Consider the following 25,666-nt stretch of genomic DNA (forward strand, 5'->3'; position numbering starts at 1 on the left):
TCAGTGTAGGACTGTAATCAACCTGTCAGCATCGGGGGCTGGGTGACGTTTAAAGAAAGCAAATGAGACATTTAAAATGGCATCGACGAAGTAATCCCAGCGTCGGATTGAATTATGAGATCATTCTGGTGTTTGTTCAGAGGGATCAGTGCTCGTGATGATCCAGGCTGCGCTGTGTTTTTCTGTTTTTTTTTTTTAAATGGGAGAGTGGATTATTGGGGAAAAGCAAAGAGATGAGGAGGATGGAGAGGAAAAACACAGGAGGGTTGGGCGGTTTAGGAGGGTGAGACCCGGAGCTCGACGAGGCGCAGACAGTCCTGTCAGCACCAGCCAGCCTTTAGGGAGGCCGCCGCTGATTAGAGAGGGAGGCCCGGACCGGAGCTGCAGAGCCTGCTAGCATAGACGCTAACATCTAATCTCCCCTCAGCCTCCACTGCCAGGGAGCAGATGCTAGCCTGAGCGCTAACGCCAATCTCATGCTACTGAACTGTCGGCAGGATGAGTGATGACTTTTTCTGAAGTCTTACCTTTCTTGAATCAAGTAAAACATTTATTTATTGAGTAGGGTTTGGGCGGTATAACGGTTTCGAGGTATACTGTGGCGTTAAAAATATATTTTTTCGAGTTTAAGTCAAGTTTCTTGTCTATTAGGACGTCATATTTTCTGAAATTCAACAAAAAAACCCTGTTTTTATTCTTTTCAGGGTTCAGTTAACTGCTAATAATAATAATTGTGTAGTATCTCATACTGTGAAATGTGATATTTTCTGAGATCCTATAATAATCTCATACAATTGGAACCATATTAGTGAGATAAAAACAGATTTGTGAGTCAATTAACCGATTGGCCACTCAAAAATTAGTCAGTCAGTACTCCAGATTATAGATTAGTTGTTTTAATCAGTCTGTCAAGAAAAAAAATGTGAAATGTTTGTTGGTTCCAGCGTCTTAAATATGAGGATTTACTGCATTACTTTCCAATTAATGAAGAATCTTTGGGTTTTGGTCCGATTATGTTCGTTTCAGCGATGATTCAGTCACTTTCTCCAACCAGACCGGCTCATCTCGTCATCACAGGATGTATTCTCTTACGTCTAATCCCAAATTAGGAGGTAGGTCAATCTCATTGTGTGCTACAAGCCGGTTGCTGCCTGCTCCCCCCCCCCCTCCTCCCATCCCCTCCTACGATCGGGGGGGAACAGCCAACTCACTATGATCGGGATTAGCCGAATGGGATCATCGCAGGCTTGGGTGTAATCCGCCCGGACCCCTTCATCCAGATTTGGAGCTTTCATAGCTGGTCAGAAAAATTTCACTTGTGTTGTCGGTGTGACAACCAAAACTAGGGCCCGTGTTCTGTCTCACTAACTTGTTTTTCTGCAGCGTGACGGACAACAAACTAAGCAACACAAGGAAAACAAACCGGCGCTGACTAATACTTGAATTCATTAGCCTCACGAATCCCGGACTCGCTGTATGTATCATCATATCCAAAACACCTCACCGGACCCCCTCTGGAAGCGTGACTCAAACTGGGTTGTTTTTTTTTAAACTTCTAAAATGCAGCGCGAGCACGAAGAGGACGAGAGGGCAGATTTATTGCAGGTGCTCGGTGGATGCAGCCGCTCTGCGTCGTCGAACACAAGCGGCATTAAAGCTGTAATTCAAGCTGTGTTTTAGAACTTCCACTTATAGAACTGCTGTGGTTGACGAGAGAGAGGAGGAGCGGGTGGTACGAACGCAGCTATTGGATAAAGATAAGAATACAGAATACTCAGTTCTGGTTCTGGTTCTTTCTTAGATATATATTTGCATTGGTGCTTTGTGTCCTGGCTACTCCGGCATATACATACACATGAGATTTACCAGTCGATGCCGTGCTAATACTTTCACCCAGACTCGGACCTTGTAATCGCTCGCAGGCCCGTGTTAAAGACCGAGGATTGGATCGCCACTGAGGCATCACAAGAGAAATCTCTTCCCGGGAAGAAGGCCAGCATCCAACTCCCAGCAACTACTTGCTCCTCTTGTCTGGAAACAGTTGGAAAAAACACAAAAAAGCACAGTGGCATCTGCTTGTTTTGTTGTTTTTTCCCTGAAACAAACGGTGAATTAGATCAGGGAGGAAATCTAATTGGCCGCGCTGATCCGTCTGTCTGCTCAGAAAGGTCGGCAGCCACCAGTCTGTCTCCGGTCAGGCGTGCATCATTCACATTACATCGTCAGTGAAGGTTATTTATGATTAATTAGATGAAGCCTCTTCTATTTTTAACCAGATGAATTTAACCCACCGGGTCCAAATCTTTCAACTAGCTCAATAACGTGTAGTTTTTAAAGACGTGCGAAGCCGTCGAAGGCTTTTTTACTCCTGTTGTTGTTTGACCGTGAGCTGCCAGAGGTCAAAGGTGAGTCTGCTCAGACCAGACAGGGAAGCTGATCCTCTCCATCCCCTCAGAGCCCTCTGCATATAGACACAACAGAGCCACTCGCACTGACTCGCATGCTCCGGTTTAACCGGTCGCACCAGGATCACACTGTGACTGATACAGCGAGTCATCAGAGGCTCATGAGGGAACGTGTCAACAAATTGATTTCTGCATCCTTATCCATCCACCCTGCTGTGACAGTAAACCCAGACACTCATGTAAACTCGTCACAGTAAGGTCGAGCCTGAACCAGAACGGACAGGCGAGCTGACGCCAGGTTACCCTGCCGCGCTCTACCAAACGAGTGGTCTCCATACCAGCCAATCAGAGGTGGAGTAGGGCGGGTTGTTGCGGCCGCAGTGGCTCGTGGTGGAGCGGTGACAGGGCAGCCCCTGATGTCAAGTTGCTATTTCAACTAACCTTAAAATTTTTGGGGGGTATTATCGTGGAGACCTGGAGTAAACCCATAAAAGAGAGAGAACGTGCAAGTGCCTCACAGTAAAGTCGGGCCTGAATCAGAACCTGACTGTATTCAACAGGGTCGCGTTACAGATAAGCAACACCTTTAATATCAAGAACAAACTTTTAACGCTTCTGTGTCCTGTTGAGGGCTGCTGGAGGACCTTGAACCTCCACTCGCCGTCTTTAAAAGTGAAACCAACAAAGCCGTCAGCCGACGCTTCCATCACACTTGATCCCTGACCAGCGACGACAAAAGAAATCCTCTTATGAAGGATGGATGCAGCAGGAAGTCTAACTTTGTCACCATGTGGTAATCACCTTATTAATTCCCAACAAACTGGCGCGACACATGTAAGATGGATCGCTTCCTGTGCTCCATTAGCGAAGTGGCTCATATAAAAAGCTCTAATGAACTGAGCTTTTAATCCGCTGATGACAAGCAGCAGAACGTTTCTTTATATAAAGAGAGAGAGAGAGAGAGTGTGGGGGCGCCTCGATCATTTATTTACAGTCATAACAGAGCGACACAACAGCCGAACTCGACAGTTTACTCCATAACACCGACACTTGACGCTGGAGCGCAGAGGCTCGTGAAAAAAGCTCTCCAGCACCTATAAAAAAAAACGTAGAGTGGTTTGTGAAAAAGTGCAGCTTTCCTTGTTTGCAGCTGCCAACAGCAAATAGCAGGCTGCTCATTCGCCAAGAGTGAGCGACACACACACACACACACACACACACACACACACACATAACACACACCATAAAAACGATTCCTGACATTTAAAGTAACGTTACTGGCTAATTGGTTGTGTGTTTTAATGTTAACCCCACCATATCGCTTTCTAGCATGTTAGCTTGTTGGACCACTTGCTGTCCTGTTAGCCTGCTGCTAGCCTGTTAGCATGTGTACCTTGTTGGACCACCTATAGACCTGTTAGCCTGTTGTTACCCTGTTAGCATGTGTACCTTGTTGGACCACCTATAGACCTGTTAGCCTGCTGTTAGCCTGTTAGCATGTGTACCTTGTTGGACCACCTATAGACCTGTTAGCCTGTTGTTACCCTGTAAGCATGTGTACCTTGTTGGACCACCTATAGACCTGTTAGCCTGCTGTTAGCCTGTTAGCATGTGTACCTTGTTGGACCACCTATAGACCTGTTAGCCTGTTGTTACCCTGTTAGCACATGTACCTTCTTGAACTACAAGTAGTCCTGTTTACCTGCTGTTAGCTTGCTTTTAGCCTGTTAGCACGAGTGCCTTGTTGGACCACCTGTGAGCCTGTTGGCCTTTTGTTAGCACGTTGTTAGCCTTTTCACATGTTAGCATGTGCACCTGTGAAGTTACTGCATGGCCACTGCAGAGTACCATTGTAACTGTTTTCACACCTCAGAATATCGCTTAAATTCAAATTCACAGCAGCTCACTGTACCCATCATGCATTGCAAAAGCATAATTACAGAAGTTTACCGTCAGAACTGACTGTGTAAACCTGGTGTTTGTCACCACTGCGGACCACCGCTGGATACAGTATTAACTGCGACGGATGAAGAGCAATCCTTCCTGTCTACCACCCAGCGAGACGGCCTCAGAGGGGCGTACATTGTCTCATCCGCCACGTTCACATGCATGTATTCAAGGCGGAGGACACACACACACACACACACACACACACACACACACACATGACAGGCTTAAGATTGGCCTCTGTGTGTGTGTGTGTGTGTGTGTGTGTGTGCAACTCTTGGACTGTCATCCCTCTCTGATATAAGCAGAACACAGGAAATTCCTCAAATGTGAAATATGCCCTCAGAGAGGCCCGTTTAAAACACAGACGTGATTTGAGGAGAAAGAAACAGACAGGAAGTGGAGAGAGAGGGAGAGAGAGTGTGTGTGTGTGTGTGTGTGTGTGTGTGTGTGTGTGTGTTTATAGCAGGGTCTGATGCTTCGACTGTGGGGGGTTTTTAGGGGCGAGAAGGCAGTCAACTGTTTTTATGGACTTAAATAAATGTGCGCCTGTCTGAGGGCGTGTGCCGGCTTTACAATACAGAGCGCATGGCGTGTAGATGGACCGCGTGCCCGTGAACGCTGCAGCTCGCGTGTGCCTGGTCTTTACACTAACCACAGGGTGTAGCCGTGGGGCTTTGAAGTCCTCCCTACACCCTGGGCTGAACTCAAACACAGGCTGCCGTACAGTATCCCCACATTACTGCATGGAAAAAAAAATCACAACATGCTTCTGTACTCGCAGGGAACACTGCCACCAAAGACATGAATATTCAGTGTACGTTATGTTGACCAGAGAGAAGTGGCGTATCCTCATGTTTCAGTAGCTGGAACGAGCAATTCTTTGCTATTTTGGCTTGTTACAATTGTAATTATCAAGATTAGCAACTGCCATCATTGTTGAACAGGAAGTTTTGCATCGACTTGAAAATGTCAAAACACACATGCATTTTCTCATACTGTCCATTTCTGCAGCACATCTGTCTGATACTTTGTTTTCGTGCCTGTCTCTTTAAGAACCCCACCTTCCAAAACATGCAGGTGATTCTGATCGGTCGGTGATCACAGGCCCGAGCAGGCACCTCTCACCGAGTTTACTCATTTTGCACCCACAGCCTTGTAAGGGCGGCGGCACCACAACATTAAAAAACTTTTAATGTTCAAACTAAGCTCGTTTTTTTGTATTTGCTTAAATTCGAATTAAAGATATGCCGAATTATCTGTTAGCGCTTCCTGTTTGTAATGTATCCATGGTTGTACAGACAACTACCACTTAATTACTTCAAGACTGAAGAAAACTTAAAAACGTGCAAATTCTCAGGCAGGTTTTGCACGTAAATTGAGCGTTTTTTGAAAAATGATGTCTAACATAATTTATGGACGTTTTTTGCTGACATCATCGAAGTCAAGCTGAATCCAAAAAGCGTCGCGTCTCTCTCTCTGACTCCCTTCGGGCTGATGCGGCATCTTTACCCTCTTTTTGCGATTTGAACAGCTCTGTCGAACACCTTCCGTCCTCAGGTGCTTGCTCTCTAATTTACAAGCTGTCTGTCTCTTGTGTTGGCTCGTGTGATCTGAATCTGAGCCTGCAGGGCGTCTTGTATGCAGCGAAGCAAACAAGTAATTTATCAAGTAGAGGAGAGACTGCAGAGGTCGGACGCGATGCACCCACACCTACACAGGAGCCGGGAGTCGGGTTAAAAACTGCTGCTCTCTCTTTGTGATTTGATATTTGACTGTTTCACAGGGAATCACTTGAGAGGGCAGGTTACCAGCGTCTAATCTGCAGCAGGGTTGTCCCCGTTTCTAAGCCATTTCCTGTTGACGGGAGTCCACACGCCATCTGCTCTAAATTAGCACCTACACAGGGAGCGCTGGGATCTGGGCACCGGTGGTCAGACGCCGGAGGTTTAGAGTCGCGGCGCTCAGGCCAGAAGTCAGAGGAAGCTCTTCACTGATGAGGACGAGCTCTGTTCAAGCACTTTGAACCTCCGCAGACTCGTTTTCAAGCAAAGACGTGGAACATTTGCAGGTTCCGGCTTGTTAAACGTGAGGATCTGCTGCTTTTCTTTGTTATTTTTACGTCAGTAGATGAAGAGTCTTTGGGTTTTAGACTGTTTGTTTGACCAAAGATGCAATTTTTACAATTTTCTGTGGTATTCTGTGGATCGATAAATCGGGAAATCATTCGCTTGAATGAAAAGAATCGTTCGTCGCAAGCCCTAAAAAGCACTTTTACTTAATGACTCAATAAAACAACCCAATATAATTTGTTAATAATCACACACAATCAATCAATAGAGTGATTCACAATTTCCAACTTAACACCGGCGCGTCTGTTAGAGACTGTTAGCCAGATGTTTTGCTCAGCTGAACAACTTTTCAGTCCAGATGTGGAGATGTGCGTTTCTCCAGAGAGGGAAGTGCGTAAAAAGCTGCAGATCGGCGTCGTAAAAAAGCTGCTGCGGTGTTCGGTCTTGGAGGAGAGAGGACACACGTGTCACTGAGATGGAGTGAAGAGCGGAAGTTTCTGGAAGTCATCAGGGAGGAGGAGGACGAGGAGGAGGAGGAGGAGGAGGCTGCACAGGACTTTTACTGCAGCGGGGGACGATGTCGCACACACACACACACACACCATATTCGAGCATGATCGTGAGGCACCTGACATTCCCGTATAATAAATGAACACTCGCGTATACAAAAACGCAACTTGCAACAAACACAACACGCGAAAAGACGTCAGCGCAGAGCCACATCCTGGGCTGGCGGGTCGCTGCAATCACGCAGCCCGAACGCTGCCAAGCGTAAACACCAATAACTGCCTCACAAACATGGACAAACACACACACCCCCTCCACCCCGAGTCCAAGTCAACAGCTGTCAAGTCTTCTGGGGCAACTCTGTCATTCAGGCGAGCGAGGGGAAACCGCCCCGTCAGTGAAGCATCCAAAACAAGCAAGCCGGCACATTTTCCCTCCTCCTCCTCCTCCTCCACCTCCTCCTCGTCCTCCTCCCGTCCAGCCCCGACGAAGAGTGAGTCATGGTTGGAGGCTCAGGAATAAAGATGATATTGTTTTTTTTGGCTGTGCTCGTCGGGGAAAATCTGCGAGCAACACCCTCATGATAGATGCATAACAATGTGTTGTGTTTTGACTTTAAAACTCAAAACAAATTTTTCAGCTGCTACTAAAAAAAAAAGGAGCCTTCCAACAGTTTTTTTTCATGTTTTCACGGTGAGTTACCAACGGATTTCTGCCAATGCCTCACTGTAGGATAGTGTACACCAGGCAGGCAAGAATCTAAATATAGGATAGTAAAAATAAACACTGCATCTGAGTAATCTCTTGATAATAAGAAAAAAAAAACTACATTTAAGTTAAATCTTATGTGTAAATAACTTGGCTAACTGCAACCATGTGGTTGTGGTTGCACTTTCCGCGCTGAAGCTAGTTAGCCTAGCTTGCCACCTCGCACTTTCTGATTGACAGATGATCTTAACAGCACAATGGGTCCCAAATATCCAGTCAGTGTTGTGAAGAGACGGACGTAAGTTCATAACAAACACTTTGCGAGCTTGTTAAAAACAGAACAGTGTCTAGTATCAACGTTTTCAGGCTCTACGGGGCCTTACAGGTTAGAAACTGCTTATGTAAAAAGAAGAGAATTCAAATTCTGGTTCAACTTTATGAGTCTGCCCTTTAAATTGTAGATTTTTGACTACATTAAAGCTACCACAAGGAACTTTTATTCATGTTGATTCTGGCGCCCCCTCTGGACAAAGTAGTAAACGCAGTTTTAGTGCCGTACGTACTGCAGATTAGTTTCTCTCAGCAGCAGTGGCGTGTGCAGACTTTTTGAAGGGCAGGGGCGAAAAGAAGGGCACTTTAGCGCATGTTTTGGCTCCCAAGAGGGCACTTTAGCGCGTGTTTTGGCTCCCAAGAGGGCAGTTTATCATGTTTTAACCAGCCAAGGGGGCAACTTAGTGTGTTTTGCCAACCAAGAGGCCACTTTGGCATGCTTTTTTGGCTCACAAGAGGGCACTTTAGCACACGTTTTGGCTCCCAGGAGGGCACTTTAGCGCGTGTTTTGGCTCCCAAGAGGGCACTTTAGCGCGTGTTTTGGCTCCCAAGAGGGCAGTTTATCATGTTTTAACCAGCCAAGGGGGCAACTTAGTGTGTTTTGCCAACCAAGAGGCCACTTTGGCATGCTTTTTTGGCTCCCAAGAGGGCACTTTAGCACACGTTTTGGCTCCCAGGAGGGCACTTTAGCACACGTTTTGGCTCCCAGGAGGGCACTTTAGCTCGCGTTTTTCAACAATTGGGCCACAAGGGGGGGGGCGACTGTACATCACTGCTCAGCAGTGTGGGGCGTCACACAAGTCATCATTAGCACTCCGCTAAAAAAGATTAATTTATGACTTCTTCAATATGGACAAGTCGGAATTTAGCCATTTCTTTCATGTCAACACAGAATTTGATCAGGCAACCGCAAACCTGTTCAAGAAACCCACAGAAGCATCAGTATCAACTTCAGACTGTTTCATAAAGAGATAAATGTTCCTTGTAGTACATTCAAAACAAAACAACGTCTGGAGTCCTTCAGAAAAAGTTTGCAACGACTTTCAAGTGAAGAAATTTGTGGTTAACGAGCTAAAACGCAGCCGAGGTATAAAAAGCATCAGGCGCTAACGAGATCTGAGCAGTTTACAGTCTCTGAATAAGTGATAATGTTTCTGACACAACAGAACTACTCAATCAACACAAACACACTTCCTTTTAAAACTACATTTTAAATAGCCAACCTGGATGCTTCTCTACAGGAAGCATCTCTGTGGCGTGTGTTTTTCACCGTGAGTGCAGGCTATTAGTGTAAGTGATACAGCAATATTGTGGTTAGAGTAGGAGGCCAGGTTGTGGAGGAGGGCGATTGGGGGAGGCAATAATAATACGAGCATGGCTTTAAGGCGGATGAGGGAGGTCGGATGTGAGGGGGGGAGGTGGTGCGTTGCTGGAGAATCTCTCAGCAGCTTCCATTAACAAAAGAGGATGGAGTGAAGAATGGAGCGGGCGTTATTAAGAGTGAAGGTAGGTAGAATGAACTGACGGGGGAGTTCGGTAATGTCTGCCTGCACTCGAGGGTCTCGGGTGAGGGGGGGTGAGGTCATTCTTCATTAACTCGCTTGGCGTTTACATGCTCGGAGGCAACGTGAGCCCAGGAAACGTCCAATCACTGCCTCTGTAAACTCATATTTGCCATTAACGGTCCATAAAGATCGATCAACGTGATGCCTTAACGAGGCTGGATGGTGGCGGTTGGATCCTATATTTTACTAGACTCTCGGCGGCGCTGCGTGGGCGACGGTTTTTTTTTTTTTGTGGCGCTCCAGAGCGGCTGTTATTGCCGGGCTTTTGTTTCCATGACACTGGGATGAGTCACTTTGGCTGCGGCTCCGTCGGGAAACAAAGTTAAATGAAGAAGTACGACCCGGCGACCGCGTCGGTGGAGCTGTTTATTGGCAGAGAGGTGATGCAGTGGGAAATAAAAAGGCTCGGCAGCCGCAGAATTGCCTGAAAACAAACCTGTTTTGATCGACCCGCAGGCATCAGGTACCATCCAATCCGGACTTGTGATCTAAGAATGGAGGCTGTTTATGCAAGGCCGACATTTAACAAAGACTCTTTTAGCAACACAAGACTCGACAAACAATCCTCACCAGCTTCGACACAGAAACAATGACTGGAAATCAATGAGACGAATTCACAAACTCCCTGAAAAGCAGCTGCATTTGCTCCCGACTGAAACACCTCAGCTGTTGGGTGGATTCCCACGAAGCTGTGACATTAAAGGTCCCCGGAGGATGAATCCTACATTTCATGACTTTGAGAATTAAGCCCTCGGGCTCTGTGAACTCCGAGACGAGACCCCTCTCGCCACGACGAGGTCCATGTTTGTAGATTGTAGACAAATGTCTTCAACCAGATAGCACGCACACACACACAACACATCCGTCTTGCAGATGTTGACCCTGAGGAACAGGAGTTACCTTGGAAAGAGCGCTTGTTGGCGAGAAGTCGAGCATTTGGCTGATCGGTTCATCAATGAGTGCCTCAAATGGGCTGAAACAACAACAACGACAACAACAGGAAAAGGTCAGAAAAATGGTTAAATCAGAGTTAATAAGCGTCGCCTTTTCTGAAATCCTGTCTGGAATCATTCTTTATTCATGCCCGCCGAAAGCGATGACACAGCCGGAGTGACAGGAAGACGAACCGACTCCCGGCGCAGGTAAGTTCATCCGTCAAGAGAGCGACACCGAGCAGCGCCGGTGTCAGCGCATCATCAGCAATCGCCGCGCATCCGTCAGCGCCTCAGAACGCTGCTGTCACTTTGGCTTTCGTCGCACGTGGTCGCACACGTATGCAAACACACTCAGAAACACAGCCGCATGCAGACGCGGCCACATGTCGACAGAGCGGCGCGGGGCAGACTTTGTGTTTTCATTACTCAGATGTGGACGCTGATTAAAGCGTCTTGGATCTGCAGCGCCGTGCCTTTTGTGGTCTAGATCACAACTGGTTCACACGCCTGTTGACGGGACAGGAAATAGCTGGGCCTGAGAACAAACGAGGCGATAACACGCACTCCACGTCTCCTGGTTGACAAACCAGCGGCACTTTGGCGAATTAGTGGCGAGAATGCAGGAGATAAAGGCCGAGGGTCGACTTTACCGTATCGGCTCTCTGTGGGATATTTGTCACTTCAGAGTTATTTAGACTTTTCTCATCATTATTCGTGTCTCGTGTTGGTGATCTGCCAACATAAAGACGACTGTTTTTGAAGAGTGAGTGTTTTTTTGAGTGTCATAACGTAAATCCAAAGTTATAGATTGACGGATTTAAGGTTTCCCACAATGCCTGTTATTGAAAAAGGGTTTAATCTGCAGCCTTAAGGGATTATTATGCTTCAAACTAGGACTGCACAATATCGGAACATGTAAAAAGTAATACAACCTCAAGAAGAAGGACGCTAAAAACCTAAAAGTCACATTTTAAAGATAAGGACTTTCTTGGACATAAAATAACAGCACCCAACGATGTTCATCATCACCCGTCTCACTAAAAGGCCTTCAGTCTGAACCTTTTCTTAAATTATCCAAGAAAGAGTTGCTTTCAAAAAAACCAAGGAGAGGAACTTCCAGCCGTGACAGCAAAAATACACTCTATTATGTCATCCTGGAGCTGCAAATCCAAGCACAATCCCACACACACACACACACACACACACACCAGTTGAGGCGCAGCCACTCAGAAAAACAAGCCTGAGAAGCGTTCCCACTCGAAGGAGTGGGAGCCAAACTGTAACAAAGCCGGAGTTACGTGTAAATCACGTCTGCTCGGTTTGATCAGCTGGCAGGTCGGAGCAGCCCGGTGATTAACTCATCTGCCTGGAAGCCCTTTTTTTTGACCAGTCGATGTGAGGGGTCATGCAGAAAAAGAGGTCTATTACGCCAAGGTCCACTGCCCCTGGATAGAGAGGGTAACTTCTTTAGCTTCTCTCTTAGCCTTCTCCACAGACGACCCCCTGTTTGGAGGGTTAAAAGGGAAGAAAGGGAGTTAACAGAGGGGTGCGGTGTTCCCCGATTAAGGTGCAGAGGTGGCAAACAACAGCCTGGCAAGCCCCGAGGGCACACGAGGAGCTCGGGGATTTTGAGTAGCGAGCGTGGACGGGGAGTAGAAAGCAGATGGTGGGGGATTAGCATCTGAATGTGGACATGCAGATCCACGGGGGGTCCCCCCTCTCCTCCTGCCTCCCCACGGGGGATAGGTGAGCTGAGGAAAAAGGAGGCTCGGGAGAGACAAAATCAATAATTGGCGACCCACGGCGCACACACACACACACACACACACAAAAAGACCGGGAGAAGCTGGTGGCTTTGAGCAGCGGTGATTTTTCCAAGAGAAACGGCTAATTACAGGCCTCCTCGGGTTATTTTTGCCGCAGCCTTTCTATACATATTTCTGCGGATTGTAAGTCTAAATGTACTACGACACAGAAAACAAGCCTGCACAGACAGAAGCAGGAGATACAGATCAGGATTCATGCTCCCGCAGACGGCAACACAGATAAACATCGCGACATGCCGACAGACGCAGCTTTGAAGCTCACGTTCGTAATGTTCTGACTCGCGGGTCGGTCAGAAAAACATCCTGGTACCAGCGATGAAGTCATGTTTTACGGTAAAGTCAACCAAGTGTCGCTTACCAGGCAAGACTCTACAACGTCGCGGCGGGTAATCTGTGGAGTCCGGACAGGCAGTTTAGATGCAGAGGTAAAACACAGGAGACACGTTTTGCCGTTCCTAAGAGGCCGAGAAATTCGACCGACTGTATTTGCTGTAAAACGAAAACAAAGAACACTGGATATAAACATTTAAACCGCATGTTTATTTCTCAAGATTTACACTTTTTCTGCTTTCCAACAGGATAAATTCAAGTCCAAGTATGGTGGCCTTGAAGTGCCAATCAACTAACAAGACCAAGAATAGAAAAAGAGAAGCACAACACAGTGTTAAGGTTGTGTTTTGTGGTTCTAGTTGCCCATTTGCTATTGAATTTCTCTGTTTGCGGTTGTGTTTTGTGATTTTGCGTCTTCAATGGTCCATCTATAGCTGCCAGTTTTGTATCAATCTTTGGATTGGATAGTTTAATTTACAGATCAGACAGCCACACATGTAAATCTGGGCCTGGGGCTCGAGTGTGACCCCCCCAGTCCATCACCAGCTATTGTCCACATAAAAAAAAAAAGAGAGAGAGCACTTTCCTTCCCAGGAGGCCGTTCTCAAACATCTGTTGATGCCCTGAAATAAACCTATCAGCCCCTTTTTCCCCACCAAGATTTACGCTCTTTGGTTTAATGAGGCGACCTGAGGCGGTGACGTCTCCCACCCCACCTCCAAGAGACAGCACACCAAATCTGTTTCTGCCATCCACTCGACACGGTTAGTTGCAAACAGAATTTCTAGTCCCTTTCCTTTCTAGCGCGGTGTGCGTCGGGGTCAAAGGTTGCAGGGTATTCCCAGGTCGAAGGGAGAAGAAAAGAAAAGCAGAGGAAGAGAATATAAAAAATGTGTGAATGCTGTTTTCTCGGCTCCGGCCTGAATCCTCTTACTACAGAGCCACACAGAGGATCCACACACTGCTGCTCAAAGGGGTCATTCCTTTGAGGGGCTGGTTTCCATGGCAGGGGTTGCTGTGGTGAGGGGGGCCCTTCAGGGTCCCAGTGGGGCAGTCGGCACAGTCAGCACTTCACAACAACACAGGCGGGAGGATAGGAGGACACTTGGGAATGAGAAGCCCACCACGGGAAGTCATAGCAGCACTTCAACGTGTACATCTTTAAAAAAGTCTGGGTTTCAAAAGTTGCAGCACTGTATTACAAAAAACTACAATTATTTATGATAACAAAGGACGTCTACAGCTATGCTAGCAGCTCTGTGAAGCTGTACTCGAGCTAATATGCTAACGTGAGCATGCTAGGACAGCGCCAACATGCCGATGCTGCGGCAGGTGTGACATCGACCATGTTCGCCATCTTAGTTAAGCGTGTGCGCATGCTAACATTTGCTAATTAGCACCAAGTACAGGTGAGTTTGATGAGAATGCTAACGGCGCATTTAACAGTTTTAATTGTGATCATTCACCCTGAGGCACGCAGAACAAATTTAATTTAAAAGTCTATAAAATAATACATATAAATAGTTAATAAACACGTAAATGGTCCAACTGACCTGTATGTGGAGCAGAATTACTATATCTGTGAAGCTGTACTCAAGCTAAATGCTAACGTGAGAATGCTAGGAGAGCGCCAACATGCCGATGCTGCGGCAGGTGTGGCGTTAACCATGTTCGCCATCTTAGTTCAGCGTGTGCGCATGCTAACGTTCGCCAATTAGCACCAAGTACAGGTGAGTTTGATGAGAATGCTAACGGCGCATTTAACAGTTTTAATTGTGATCATTCACCCTGAGGCACGCAGAACAAATTCAATTTAAAAGTCTCTAAAATAACACACATAAATAGTAAATAAAACAGGAAATTGCCCAACTGACCTGCATGTGGAGCAGAAATACTACTCAAGCTAATATGCTAAAGTGAGCATGCTAGGACAGCGCCAACATGCCGATGCTGCGGCAGGTGTTGCGTCGACCATGTTCGCCATCTTAGTTTAACGTGTGAGCATGCTAACGTTTGCTAATTAGCACCAAGTACAGGTGAGTTTGATGATCATTCATCCTGAGGCACGCAGAACAAATACAAGTTAAAAGTCTATGAAATAATACACATAAATAGTCAGTAAATCACTAAATGGCCCAACTGACCTGCATTTAACTTATCCTAGAGTCAAATAAGTTATTATTACTTGCTTGAATCCAAAAAGTTGAACCTGGAGCCAGAGGTTGGCTCAATAAATGGCATTGATAATTAACTGCTTATCGAGATTGTGTAGGATCGATATTCTGTCATTAACTTTTCATCAGCTAACCATTTCCAGGGTCAAAAGGTGGGTAAACACAAATCCAGCCTGGGCCCCTGAGTTTATTGGTGGATTTGCTCTAAATTCCATCCTTCATCTTCGTCTGGCAGCTACATGTCTCAGAGAGGATGTTAGATTTGCTGCTAAGTCCCTCTTTGGACCCATTCAGCGGCGGTCACAGTAAAAACCCTTCCTGGACGCGGGCCAGGAGGTCCTCCACACACACACTCAGCTGCTGTGTTCCTGCAGTCCGGTTTAAAACCAGACTCGCAGGAACGTGATGTACCATCAATGCATTCATGTCGTCCATCTGTTTCTACGTTTCACACTGGCTTCACAGAGCCGCTGTGTGTGGACTTCCTACGAAATCTGGGGGTTTCCATTCATCCAGGCAGATGCAAAGAGTCACAGAGATGGACATTCATGGTCAAACCAACACAGCAGAGGAGATGTTCTGGTTTCGTTTAGGAGATGACGGGCCCTGAGAGGAGACTTCTTTCCACAAGTTTAGATTCCAACTCATTTCCCTTAATGGGTAAACTAAAAAAACACGCTCACATCAAGAGGAAATGGAGAAAAAAAAAGAATTTTAAAGAATGCAGAAACCTGATATAGACTCTTTATGTTCTGACAATACGTGGACTCCAACAATGAGCCTCTTTGATTCCTCCACCGCGCTTCAACCCCGACGCATCGGCCTGCCAGTCGGCTGTTTGCAGAAAGGGATGGGGAGAAAACAATCTAGCTGTTTAGCTCGAACATCTGGAAATCATAAAGGCCGCAGCGCTACACGGCTTAGCCGCTATGCTAGGCTAACAGGAGGTCCCTGGCCCCATTCAGGAAGACGCTAAGGCTCATTAGCGGTTTCTTCCCACAGTTGGCCCAGGTCAGGGTCCGACGAACCAGACCGGGCTCCAACGTAACTGCTGCATGTGCTTCTAGGACATCGTTCAGGCTGCTATTAAGTCCTAAAATAGTTCAATTTCATGTTTCCTACATGCATTTTCAAGAACTTTGGCTTTATGGAAACAAAACTGAACACGATTTCCAATTTTGATTTGTGAAGTCGAGCCATTTTGTGACCAATTTACTCCAAGAAGTCATTATTTTGTTCCTACGGGCTCCTGCAAACCAACACCACCCTGATTTCTATCCATGTATTCCTTTATTTCCTTATTCATCAATTTATTATTATTAGTTTTATTTTTAATTCTGCCTTTTTAATGGTATTAAATCTGTCCTTTTAACTTTGTAGGAGCTTAACTGTGGGAACAGGGGAACTTTTAATTAAAACCCAAACTCGCTGCTGTCCTACGTTGATCCATATTCCTGTTTTAAAGACCTTTATTCAGGACATCTTTTTATAAATAACTGTATCTGTGACATCAATTTGTTTATTTCCTTTATCCTTTGACTGGAAAGCCAATGAAATGCTAACACTGAGACACATGTACACGTTTCAACTCTTGCAAACCAACCCCGACTCTATCCCCAAACCCCAAACCCTCGTCAGTCAATTAAAATGCATTTACTTTAAATGTCCTCTACCCTTCGCCTGTAAACCCAATAACATGCTCACATTAAAACCCATGCAGGACTCAGCTGCCTTCATACAGCAACCCACAGCACCATTATATGATCCAGATATGTCAACAGCTCCGTCGGCTGCATTCTCGTGAGCCAATTAGGGGTGTGAAGCTGCAATTTACAGCCGGACTATATGTCATAACCCTGCGAAGACGGACACACATAAACTTCCTGTTATAGCCGCGTGTGAACATACATGGAATGTGTAGTTGGGCGCCTGTCCACGCAAAATGGATCTAAATAAAGAAAAAAAGCTTTCAAGAGGAGGGAAATGAATTTTGGAGGCGCACGGATCAACGCGGAGTGGATTTCGCTGTACCCGAGCCAAGAGCGCTCTCCGAAAACTTTCTTTTTCCGTCTTCTCCTGCGGCCTCACAGACCCGCCATTATCGCGCTGACCTCGCGGATTAGCTAACGCGGTTACGACACAAGACGGGGAAGCGAGAGGGGAATATTATAGATGCCAATATCTGAGGGTGGTTTGTTGCTGCCCCGCATGAGTGTCCTCTCTGTCGATGGGCATCGTCCGTGAGGAATGAAATGAGACACTGGCTGTCAGGGCTTGTTTGGGAGACTGGCTGCTAGTCAGCCGTGGATGGAGAAAGGGTACAAGGGGAAAGCAGGGCGGGCGGATGAACGGTTGGAGAGAGAGATGGAGGATGGATCTCAGCGGCAGTTTATCACAATCAATACACCCGACAGTTGTGTCCTTGATGAGAGAGATTCCACTCGACGACAACAAAAACTGGCAGCGGCAAGTCTGTGGTTTCATTTCAACAGCTGCCTCGCCAACATCTGGGCCGCAGATTGATCCCGCTGCTCAAACGTGGCACAAAGTGTTTGTTTTTTTTTTTAAAAGATTTTTGTCACCTTGGCCAAAACACCCAACAGCTTTTTTTAGCTGGCGAGTAAAATGACCATCTGTCCTCCGTGTTACTACGGCACGTTCCGTCGCTTTCTACATATCAACTTGATATTGATCTTACAAGAACATCGCAGAGAGTGGCTGAAGAACCAGTCTGGTATGTTCAGAAGATGACATCACTTTACTGTAAGGCGGCCTTTAAATCCAGGAAACACTGAAGCCTTATAAAGTCTTAAGACAACATTCAGCCACTTATATCGATAAATCACCCGTCTGCGCTTGATTTCCTCGACTTCAACCGACCAAAACATATCCGAGCTTGCACTCATATATCCCAAGAAGTGGTGCGTTGGTGTATCTGCACGGCTCCACATGCAGGTCAGTGGGCCATGCGGTTCGCCTGACGTATGGGAATTAGATTAGCTCCCTCCGACAGTCGAGACTTAATCACCCACTACAGCACAGTTCTGCCAGCTCCCATTAGACACCTGAAGCACGAGAAGGCCTCGGACGGGACGATCAGCAGGAGACGAAGACACCTGTGACCGTTAAAGCCACCGTACCCAAACACATTCCGAGGAAGACCAACATCACCACTTTAATGCCGCCAGAAACCCAACATGGCACGCATTCGACCACCGGCTCCCAACCACAAACAAACAAAACTGAGTTTCCAAATCCAGAAACTAGATCCGTACCCTAAACATTGTTCCAATACAATCACTTCCCGAGAGGAAGCAGCAGCCAGCAGTGGCGTGTCTCGATGTCAGTGGAGCGCGGAGCGGTTCTGTGGGTTTTTTCTCTTCGAGGGCTTTCACCGTGCGCCTAACCAGATCTGACGCTGGGAAATGTACTTAGCGTTCCCCCCGCGTGCTGCAGCGGAGGGGGATTGGGTTTCTTGGTGGTTGGAAAAGAGAGAAGTGGCTAAGAAGATGTATGGATCACACACGCAAACACACACGATTCACATTCGCGATTACACTCGAAGTGTTGCAGCCACGCAGACAGAACCCCAACCTGTTGTTTCGTGATTAAGGTCATTTCAATTACCCCATCAGGGATCATTAGACTCAAGACCCAATCCGGCCTGATAAAGAAGCAGGTGGAACCAGACACACATCAACACTAATGCACTCTGTCAACCTCCAGTTGGCCCGAGCCTGAAACACATAATCTACGTCTGAAGGGGCAAAGGAATTAATGTTTCCATGTCAAGCGTGGCCACTTGTGGTTGTCTCTCTGCCAAATCGACACCAAAGAAAGACGTTAAAGGAGCAGTTCTCCCAAAAGTTAAAATTCAGTTATTGTCTTCTCGTCCTCACGCCGAAGGAACGGCAAACATTTCTGAAGCTTCGCAGCAAAACAGCGCTCCAGCATTCTGCCAAACAACTAGGTGATGGGGACTTGTTTAAAGAATGTAAAAAGGCTCCAAAGAGCTCCTGTGACAGAATGATAATAATACAAATAATAATAATAATAGTAATAATGATAATATGACTCCAGAAGTCCAGAGAGCCCACATTTATTTGACAAAATGGTGTTAACACCGTTTTTTTAGCTTTTAATCTTCGCTGTAGCTAAAAAGCTAACAACATTAGCTAATAAACAACTTAAGCATGTGATTATTTGTTTTAAAACATAAAAACAACCAAAAAAGAACATAAAATGGCTCCTGACAGAGTTGCCAGTGTAATCCAAGTCTCCTGAAGCTTAAAGATTCCAAAAATTAATTTTAAAAGACGTTATTTACTTCAGATGGGTGTCGTGCTAACACTTTTAGCCTGGCAGCTAACGTATTTGAGCTTAAAAAAATTGTGTGAATAACATCTTTATAGATCAATTTGGGATCCCTGGGCTTCAGTAGGATTTGATAAACTCCAGACGAGCTGTATGGAGCCATTTTATGTTTCTTTTTAATGTTTTAAAACAAGTCCCCGTCCTCCGCTTTTTTGCTGTGAAGCTCCAGAAATGTTTTGCGGACGACGACACCTCACCCGACTTTCTGTCAGCAGCAGTATTTAATTTTTATTACATTTTTTTCCTTTAATTTGCTTAAGGTCACCTTTAAACCAACAACTCTGACAGTATTTATTTTATCACTGAGTCAGTTTCTGCCTCCGTCTGCTGGAGCTGCGAGTCGACATGTGTTCAACATTCCTGCGCATTTATTACACTCCATCATCAAAAGGGATTTCTGATTGAAGCGCTGTTTCACAGCGTCTCGGGTGACTCAACCTCAATCCGAGGAGAAAAGCTAAACGAACCCTGGCGTGAGCTGCAAACACAACTCGTTCTCGAGAGGAATCCCACCCACAAAATCTCCTTGGGTTGGAGTCAGAACTGACCCAAGCGTGAACCAAAAAAGAGCAGCCCTGTTGATAAAGATTTTTCAAAAAGCGTGAGAAAATCCACCATCGTCGGCATATTATTAAAGTTGTGTTTTCATTATATATACCCGAGGCGTGCCAGGAGTTAATTCCTCTTCATAGAAGGAATGTTTTCACATCCAGACATGGGAAATCTACAGTTCCTGCGTCTCCGAGGAGGCAGGTCTGGAGCGGATCCACGGTTAATGGAAGTCTGGACATTTTTTAGATTTTTATCTGTGGCTGAAAATGTAGAAGAAAGAAAAAAAAAAAAAAAAGATCTTACAGGGCTGCCAGCATGGAGAATCTCACTGACAGAATTACTGTCATCAATCTATCTTAGGGAAGCCATGCAACCTTTTGCTGATGCATGCTGGTACTTGAGCCTGCAAGGGCAACCCAAACACAGGCAGGGCTACTCCCCACATCCACCGAGCAACACATGAGCCCAACATTTACGCGCTCGGATGATAGAATCTGCGCATCCACACGCTCATTTCCTCGCAGGTTGGTGTGCGCTCATGTGCTGCGGTGAGGAGCCGGCAGCTTCAGCACCATACAGGCGTGGACCAGAACAAAAGGCGCATACTACTGCTGCTGCTGCTGCAGGAGGAGAGGGAGGAGGAGGAGGTGGAGGAGGAAGAGAGGCGCACCAGGACCGGGACCAGGACGCACCAACCACAAATACACCATTTTTCTTTCCATCTCAAACCTTCCTCTTAAAAAAAAAAACATCCTTTCACATCTCTGCCTCCACACATGGCTGCGCATCACCATGACGCGCGCCGCAGCTGAGGATTAGACAGCCACATTAACACACTCCTTTATATAGATATATTTAAAAAAAAAACTTTCTCCCGCTGCTCCATTAAAGCACTTTACGCACGAAATCGTGCCGTTTCGCGCAATCGCGCAGCCCCAAAACGACAAACAAAGAGCTTCAGCGCTTACCTGGAGGTCTGCAGGCTGCTGAGCGGCACTAATACCCCGAGTGCGTCCGTGTGTGTGTATGTGTGTGTGTGTGTGAGAGAGAGGAGAGCTGTGGTGACAATGAGAGCTGCGCCGGGCCCTCTGATCCCTCCCATCGCAAATTAAGCTACTACCGTAAATGCGCGAGGAGATGCGCAGCGGGAAAATGTGGCTGCAGTGTGAATGACAGGCGTGTGGTGATTTATGGAAATTGGGCAACATCTTTTTTTTTAACGCGTGTGCATGAAGAGTATAATTAGTTAAAGATTGAGGTGAGATGTTGAGGCTTTGCTGTTAAATGCTTAAATGCATTTGCTGCAAGAGGAGGAGGAGGAGGAGGAGGGGGAGGAGGAGGAGGAGGGGGAGCACCGTGTCTGTCCGCAGTGGAAGTGAGTGCAGAGCTGAGGCACCGGGGTGTGGCTGTTGCTGAGGAAAGGAGGAAAGATGGAAAAAGGAGGGGGGAGAAAAAAAAGGGAGAGGAGGAGGAGGAGATGCATCAGTGAGCAGTAGCTGCACTCCTGCCCCCCTACAGGTGAGGCACCGTGGGGATGCCGTCTGCCCCCTCAGCCGGCACTGATGTGGGGTCTTTTGGGGAGAATTTGAGCCCCGGGGAGTCAGACATGCTGTGCATCACAAACACATGCACCATTAATAAATACAAGCAGAAAGAAGAGGGTGTGTCAGAGGAAAATGTGGTGATTATCATCCAAAATGTGCGAGAGATGAGGCTGAAACTTCATAAAAGACGCTCTAAATCATCAAGTCACATTCAACAGTCTGCCTTTTTTTTCCCTGCTCTGTGTGCTGTGATGGAATCAAATAGAAGCAGAATCATCCGTCATGCCTCTGCTGGCTTTCTACATACATGTGCCGCCACCTATTGATGGAAATGAGGCAATGCAGGTGGTGTTTCACATCAGTGTTCAGTTTAAAAAGCAGCTTTTACACCCAACAGCTCGTCAGTCGTGTCAGTTCACATCCAAAACTGGACGAGTCAAGATTCTTGCAACCTTGTAAGTACAGGAAACAAACAGGAGGCACATTTTGACATTGACACTTTAATCTGATGTAAAACAGTAACTAATATGACATAAAGGCACATAGATCTGAAAAAATAAATCTCTCCTCTAAATACAGATTGTACAAAAGCAATTAACACCTACAAAAATACTTTTAAGTGCATTTTACCTGGAATCTAGAAAATTCAATGTGAATATATACAATTAACACTGCAGTGAGTTGTAAATCTACAGATCTAGTTTTAAAAAAGAAACTCAAATTTGATTTGAGGTTCTTAAATGATCAACAATCAACCCTGTAAAGCAGCAGCGATAAGCAACACGGCCTGGAAAACACGGTTTCATTTCACTGTCCAACTTTAAAACATGAAATGCTGATGCTAAATGCTAAAATGTTGCATAGACTGAGTAGGAAGGAGTCCAACATACTCACTGATGACCGTTAGTCAGCAAAGTCTGTTTAAAGTTTGACAATATTAGTTAGCGTTAGCCGCAAGAAGCTACTTGTACCAGACCAAGCAACTGCAGCAGCCAGTTTTCTTGCTTTAATCGATGCTACATTAGCATTAGCGTGAATTATTTTTTTGGGATGGTGGTAAAACACAACACTTAGTCTCCTCCAAAACCTTTCATTTGTAAGAGGAACAAAGTGTCTTCATCATATTTTGCTTTAATCCCACGACTGATTCAAAGAATCTGAGCAGGATTACACTAAAATCCATAACATCTCATCTTACTCTCTGCTAACGATCATCTGTGCAAACCACCCCACTTTCCCAAGTGCTCCTCCACCGTGAAAACATCCAAACGTCTCACTTCTGGCTGACGATGGAGCGGGCGATCAGCTCCTTCATGATCTCGTTGGTGCCTCCATAGATGGACTGAACGCGAGAGTCCACAAACGACCTGGAGAAGACAGAGACACATGTCGAGCAACGCAATCCCTGAACTCCTCTGTGAAGTTCTCCCCTCCCCGGTTAATGCCTCACTTACTTGGCGATGGGATATTCCCACATGTAGCCCCAGCCTCCATGGAGCTGCAGGCACTGGGTGGCCACCCTGTTCTGGAGGTCAGACGCCCTGGAGGAAAGACAGGAAACATCCGCGAACATCAGCAACCTGGTCTGTTTGTGAGATCAGATAAGCTCGTAAATACAAAAAGGACATTCTCACCAGTATTTGGCCATGGAGGCCGTGGCGGGGTCCAGGCGTCTCTCGGCGTGCAGCTGAAGGCAGTTATCTACGAAGGCTCGGCCCACGCAGATCTCAGTCTTCAGCTCTGCCAGTTTGTGTTGCACAGTCTGCGGAGGAAAGGGGCGTTAATTGGCGTGTTATCACGTTTCGATCGCAGCCGACTGAAGCTTCAGAGTAATTCGACCTGACAAGAGAACGCTGCTTGTAGCCATTCAGGTTACAGACAAAAGCCAGATGTTAGCGGGTGTGTAAGAGATACGAGACTGAGACTGACCTGCAAGTTAGAGATGGTCTTGCCGAAAGCCTTCCTCTGCAACACGTAGTTCCTCGTCTCCTCAAACATGAACTCACAGCTCGCAAGAGCCATGACGGCAATAACCAGACGCTCCTACATCGAAAAAATACGATGATTTACCTATAAAACTGACCAAAAATCACAAATGTAACTCGCAGTTGGGGCCTCGCTCTCACCTGAGGCAGTTCATTCATCAGGTAGTAGAATCCCTTGTTGGGTTCCCCCAAGATGGCGTCGCCTGGAAGCCGCACATCCTCGAAAAACAGTTCAGCTGTGTCCTTTGAAAGAAGGAGAAAGAAACAGTACATTTTTAAAAGCGAAACTATGTTTTGAGTCCCTCGTGCGACATCAACCCTCTGGAGAGACTTCCAGATCCGATACCTGGGCCTTTAGACCGATCTTCTCCAGCTTGCGTCCCTTCTGGAAGCCCTTCGTGCCGTTCTCGACCAGGAACAGACTGATGCCGTGCGCCACTGACTTCGCCTCGCGGTTCGTCACAGCCACGACCACCACCAGGTCGGCCATCCAGCCGTTTGTGATGAACACCTGGAGGGGCGAAACGGAAATGAGTACAAGTTGATATCAAGATGAGATTAAAGGCTCGGCTTCTTTGACTCAGTACCTTGTTGCCGTTGAGGATCCAGTCGCTGCCATCCCTCTTGGCATTCGTCCTCACACCTTGAAGATCACTGAGAAGATAGAGGTGACATCACTGCGACAACACATCACAGATAAGCGTCTGATTGGTTCGATTTGATCTACGCTCGAGAGTCCGGACCTGCCTGCTCCTGGCTCCGTCATGGCAATAGCGCTGATGCACTTCCCAGCAGTCATCTCGGGAATGAAGCGTTCGATCTGCTCCTTGCTACCGTAGTTGCTGACGTAGGGCATCACGATGTCGGAGTGCAAGCAGAAACCCGGGCCTGTGCAGTTGGAGTACATTCTGGAGGACGAAAATGAAATCTTGTCAAAAAAAAAAAAAAAGGGTGTTTAATCTCAGATATGACTGAGTTCTTCATTGAAAAAGGACGACTTACTGCTCCTCGTTAATGACAGCAGAGGAAAACAAGTCTCCTCCGATACCCCCGCGCTCCTCTGGTATCAGCACTCCCAGCATGCCTTGCTCACCTGCCTTCTCCCACACCTCCCTGCTCACCTGACCCGCCTTCTCCCACCTGGAATGAGGAAAAAGGGATTGTAGCTAGGTTGGGAATTACTCCAAATAAAGGGTTCAGTAATACATTCATGCTGCATCCCCGGCCACGGTTCAACCTACTCCTTGTGGTGCGGGACCACCTCGTCCTGAAAGAAGCGGCGGACGCTTTGTCTGAAGAGATCATGGTCCTCGTTAAAGATCCGGCGGGTCCCGATGTCCATCAGGGATTTGGCACTGGAGGTCTCTGGACGGTGCGAGGGGACGGGTGTGTGAGTGTGCTGTAGCCTGGGAGGAAGCACAGAAATACAACAAATTGGACATAATCAACAGAATGTAAAGAAATAACATCTGAAAGACGTCTATTTTTGTGCTGAAGCCATAGCTACTGAAGTTAGCATGCTAACCAGCTAGCCCTCTTTCGTCCAGGGGTCCAAAGCTCATGTCTTTTTATGTTCTAGGTGTCTGTAAACACCAACACATCCCTGGTAGCCCAGCTAGCTCCATGGCTAACTGAGCTAACAGTAGCTGCATTCATAAATGTATGACACATACGTCGTTAGCAGCAGTTAGCAGTTGTTCTGGTGATACGCTGCCACTATTTGTTTGGAGTATGAATTGAGGGTGGCTTAAAAATCTTACATATTGCACCTTTAATTAGACAACAGGGTTATAACCCCTAACCCTTAATAAAATAAATATATGAATTTAAAAAAAAACAGAATAACTGATTACTAAGTCACAGACAATAAATAAATTAAAATGTAGTTTTGAAAAACACCTTAATCGACCTCTAAATGTCAAAAATGTTGAGACTTTTAATTTTTAGTTTCATTTCCGCCTACTGGGATTTTCAAATTAAAACTCCATATCTGTCAATCTCAGGAAAGTGTGTCAAAGGTCGTCTACGGACAAAATTAACATAAACTTCGACCATAACAGACTCTAAGTTGCAGGAGTAGACCTTCTGCAGCTTGTATATAACTCACATCACTGCATAATCAAGTATTATGCAGGAATTTCGCATTTCTAGTCACGTTAAATTGACACAAATGTCCATCTAAACAGCACAAAACTTGAAAACACATTAAAAATATGAAGTATTTAGTGTATATTTCACCTTGCAGTAGCGGCAGAGAGCACCTGTTGTCTCCTGGAGACATTTCTCAGCCCGGAAAGACAAGTTTTAAACATTTTTCGAGATAAAGACGGAGACAGGCCCCAACAAGAAATATACTAGCGGACCACACAAAGATCGTCCCTTATGTGAGGAGGGATCACTCCTCCGGGTAAA

At 46.3% G+C, this 25,666-nt stretch overlaps 2 protein-coding genes across 14 annotated transcripts in view; both read right to left on the reverse strand.

Annotated features, from left to right (window-relative positions):
* Positions 1-20,837, reverse strand: part of LOC115576854 (microtubule-associated protein 2-like) — a 62,648-nt gene extending 41,811 nt beyond the window's left edge. For 12 of the 13 annotated variants that reach the window (XM_030409453.1, XM_030409444.1, XM_030409445.1 and 9 more), the window contains exon 1: positions 20,694-20,837. The gene's annotated coding sequence lies outside the window, so the exon portion shown is untranslated. Of the gene's footprint in view, positions 1-10,434; positions 10,508-20,693 lie in introns of all 13 variants that reach the window. The other variant, XM_030409443.1, reaches the window with a different exon arrangement.
* A 916-nt stretch (positions 20,838-21,753) lies between these two features.
* On the reverse strand, positions 21,754-25,640 carry acadl (acyl-CoA dehydrogenase long chain). The gene is made up of 11 exons (XM_030410091.1): positions 25,493-25,640; positions 24,496-24,660; positions 24,257-24,394; positions 23,998-24,162; positions 23,842-23,908; positions 23,601-23,765; positions 23,396-23,497; positions 23,199-23,312; positions 22,904-23,031; positions 22,724-22,810; positions 21,754-22,636 (listed from the first exon to the last, which is right to left on the reverse strand). Exons 1-11 carry the CDS (start codon positions 25,564-25,566, stop codon positions 22,543-22,545), a joined length of 1,299 nt encoding a protein of 432 aa, XP_030265951.1. The 5' UTR covers positions 25,567-25,640; the 3' UTR covers positions 21,754-22,542.
* Positions 25,641-25,666: the final 26 nt, after the last annotated feature.

This window comes from Sparus aurata, chromosome 24 (genome assembly GCF_900880675.1).
Source record: "Sparus aurata chromosome 24, fSpaAur1.1, whole genome shotgun sequence".
NCBI classification, from domain to species: Eukaryota; Metazoa; Chordata; class Actinopteri; order Spariformes; family Sparidae; genus Sparus; species Sparus aurata.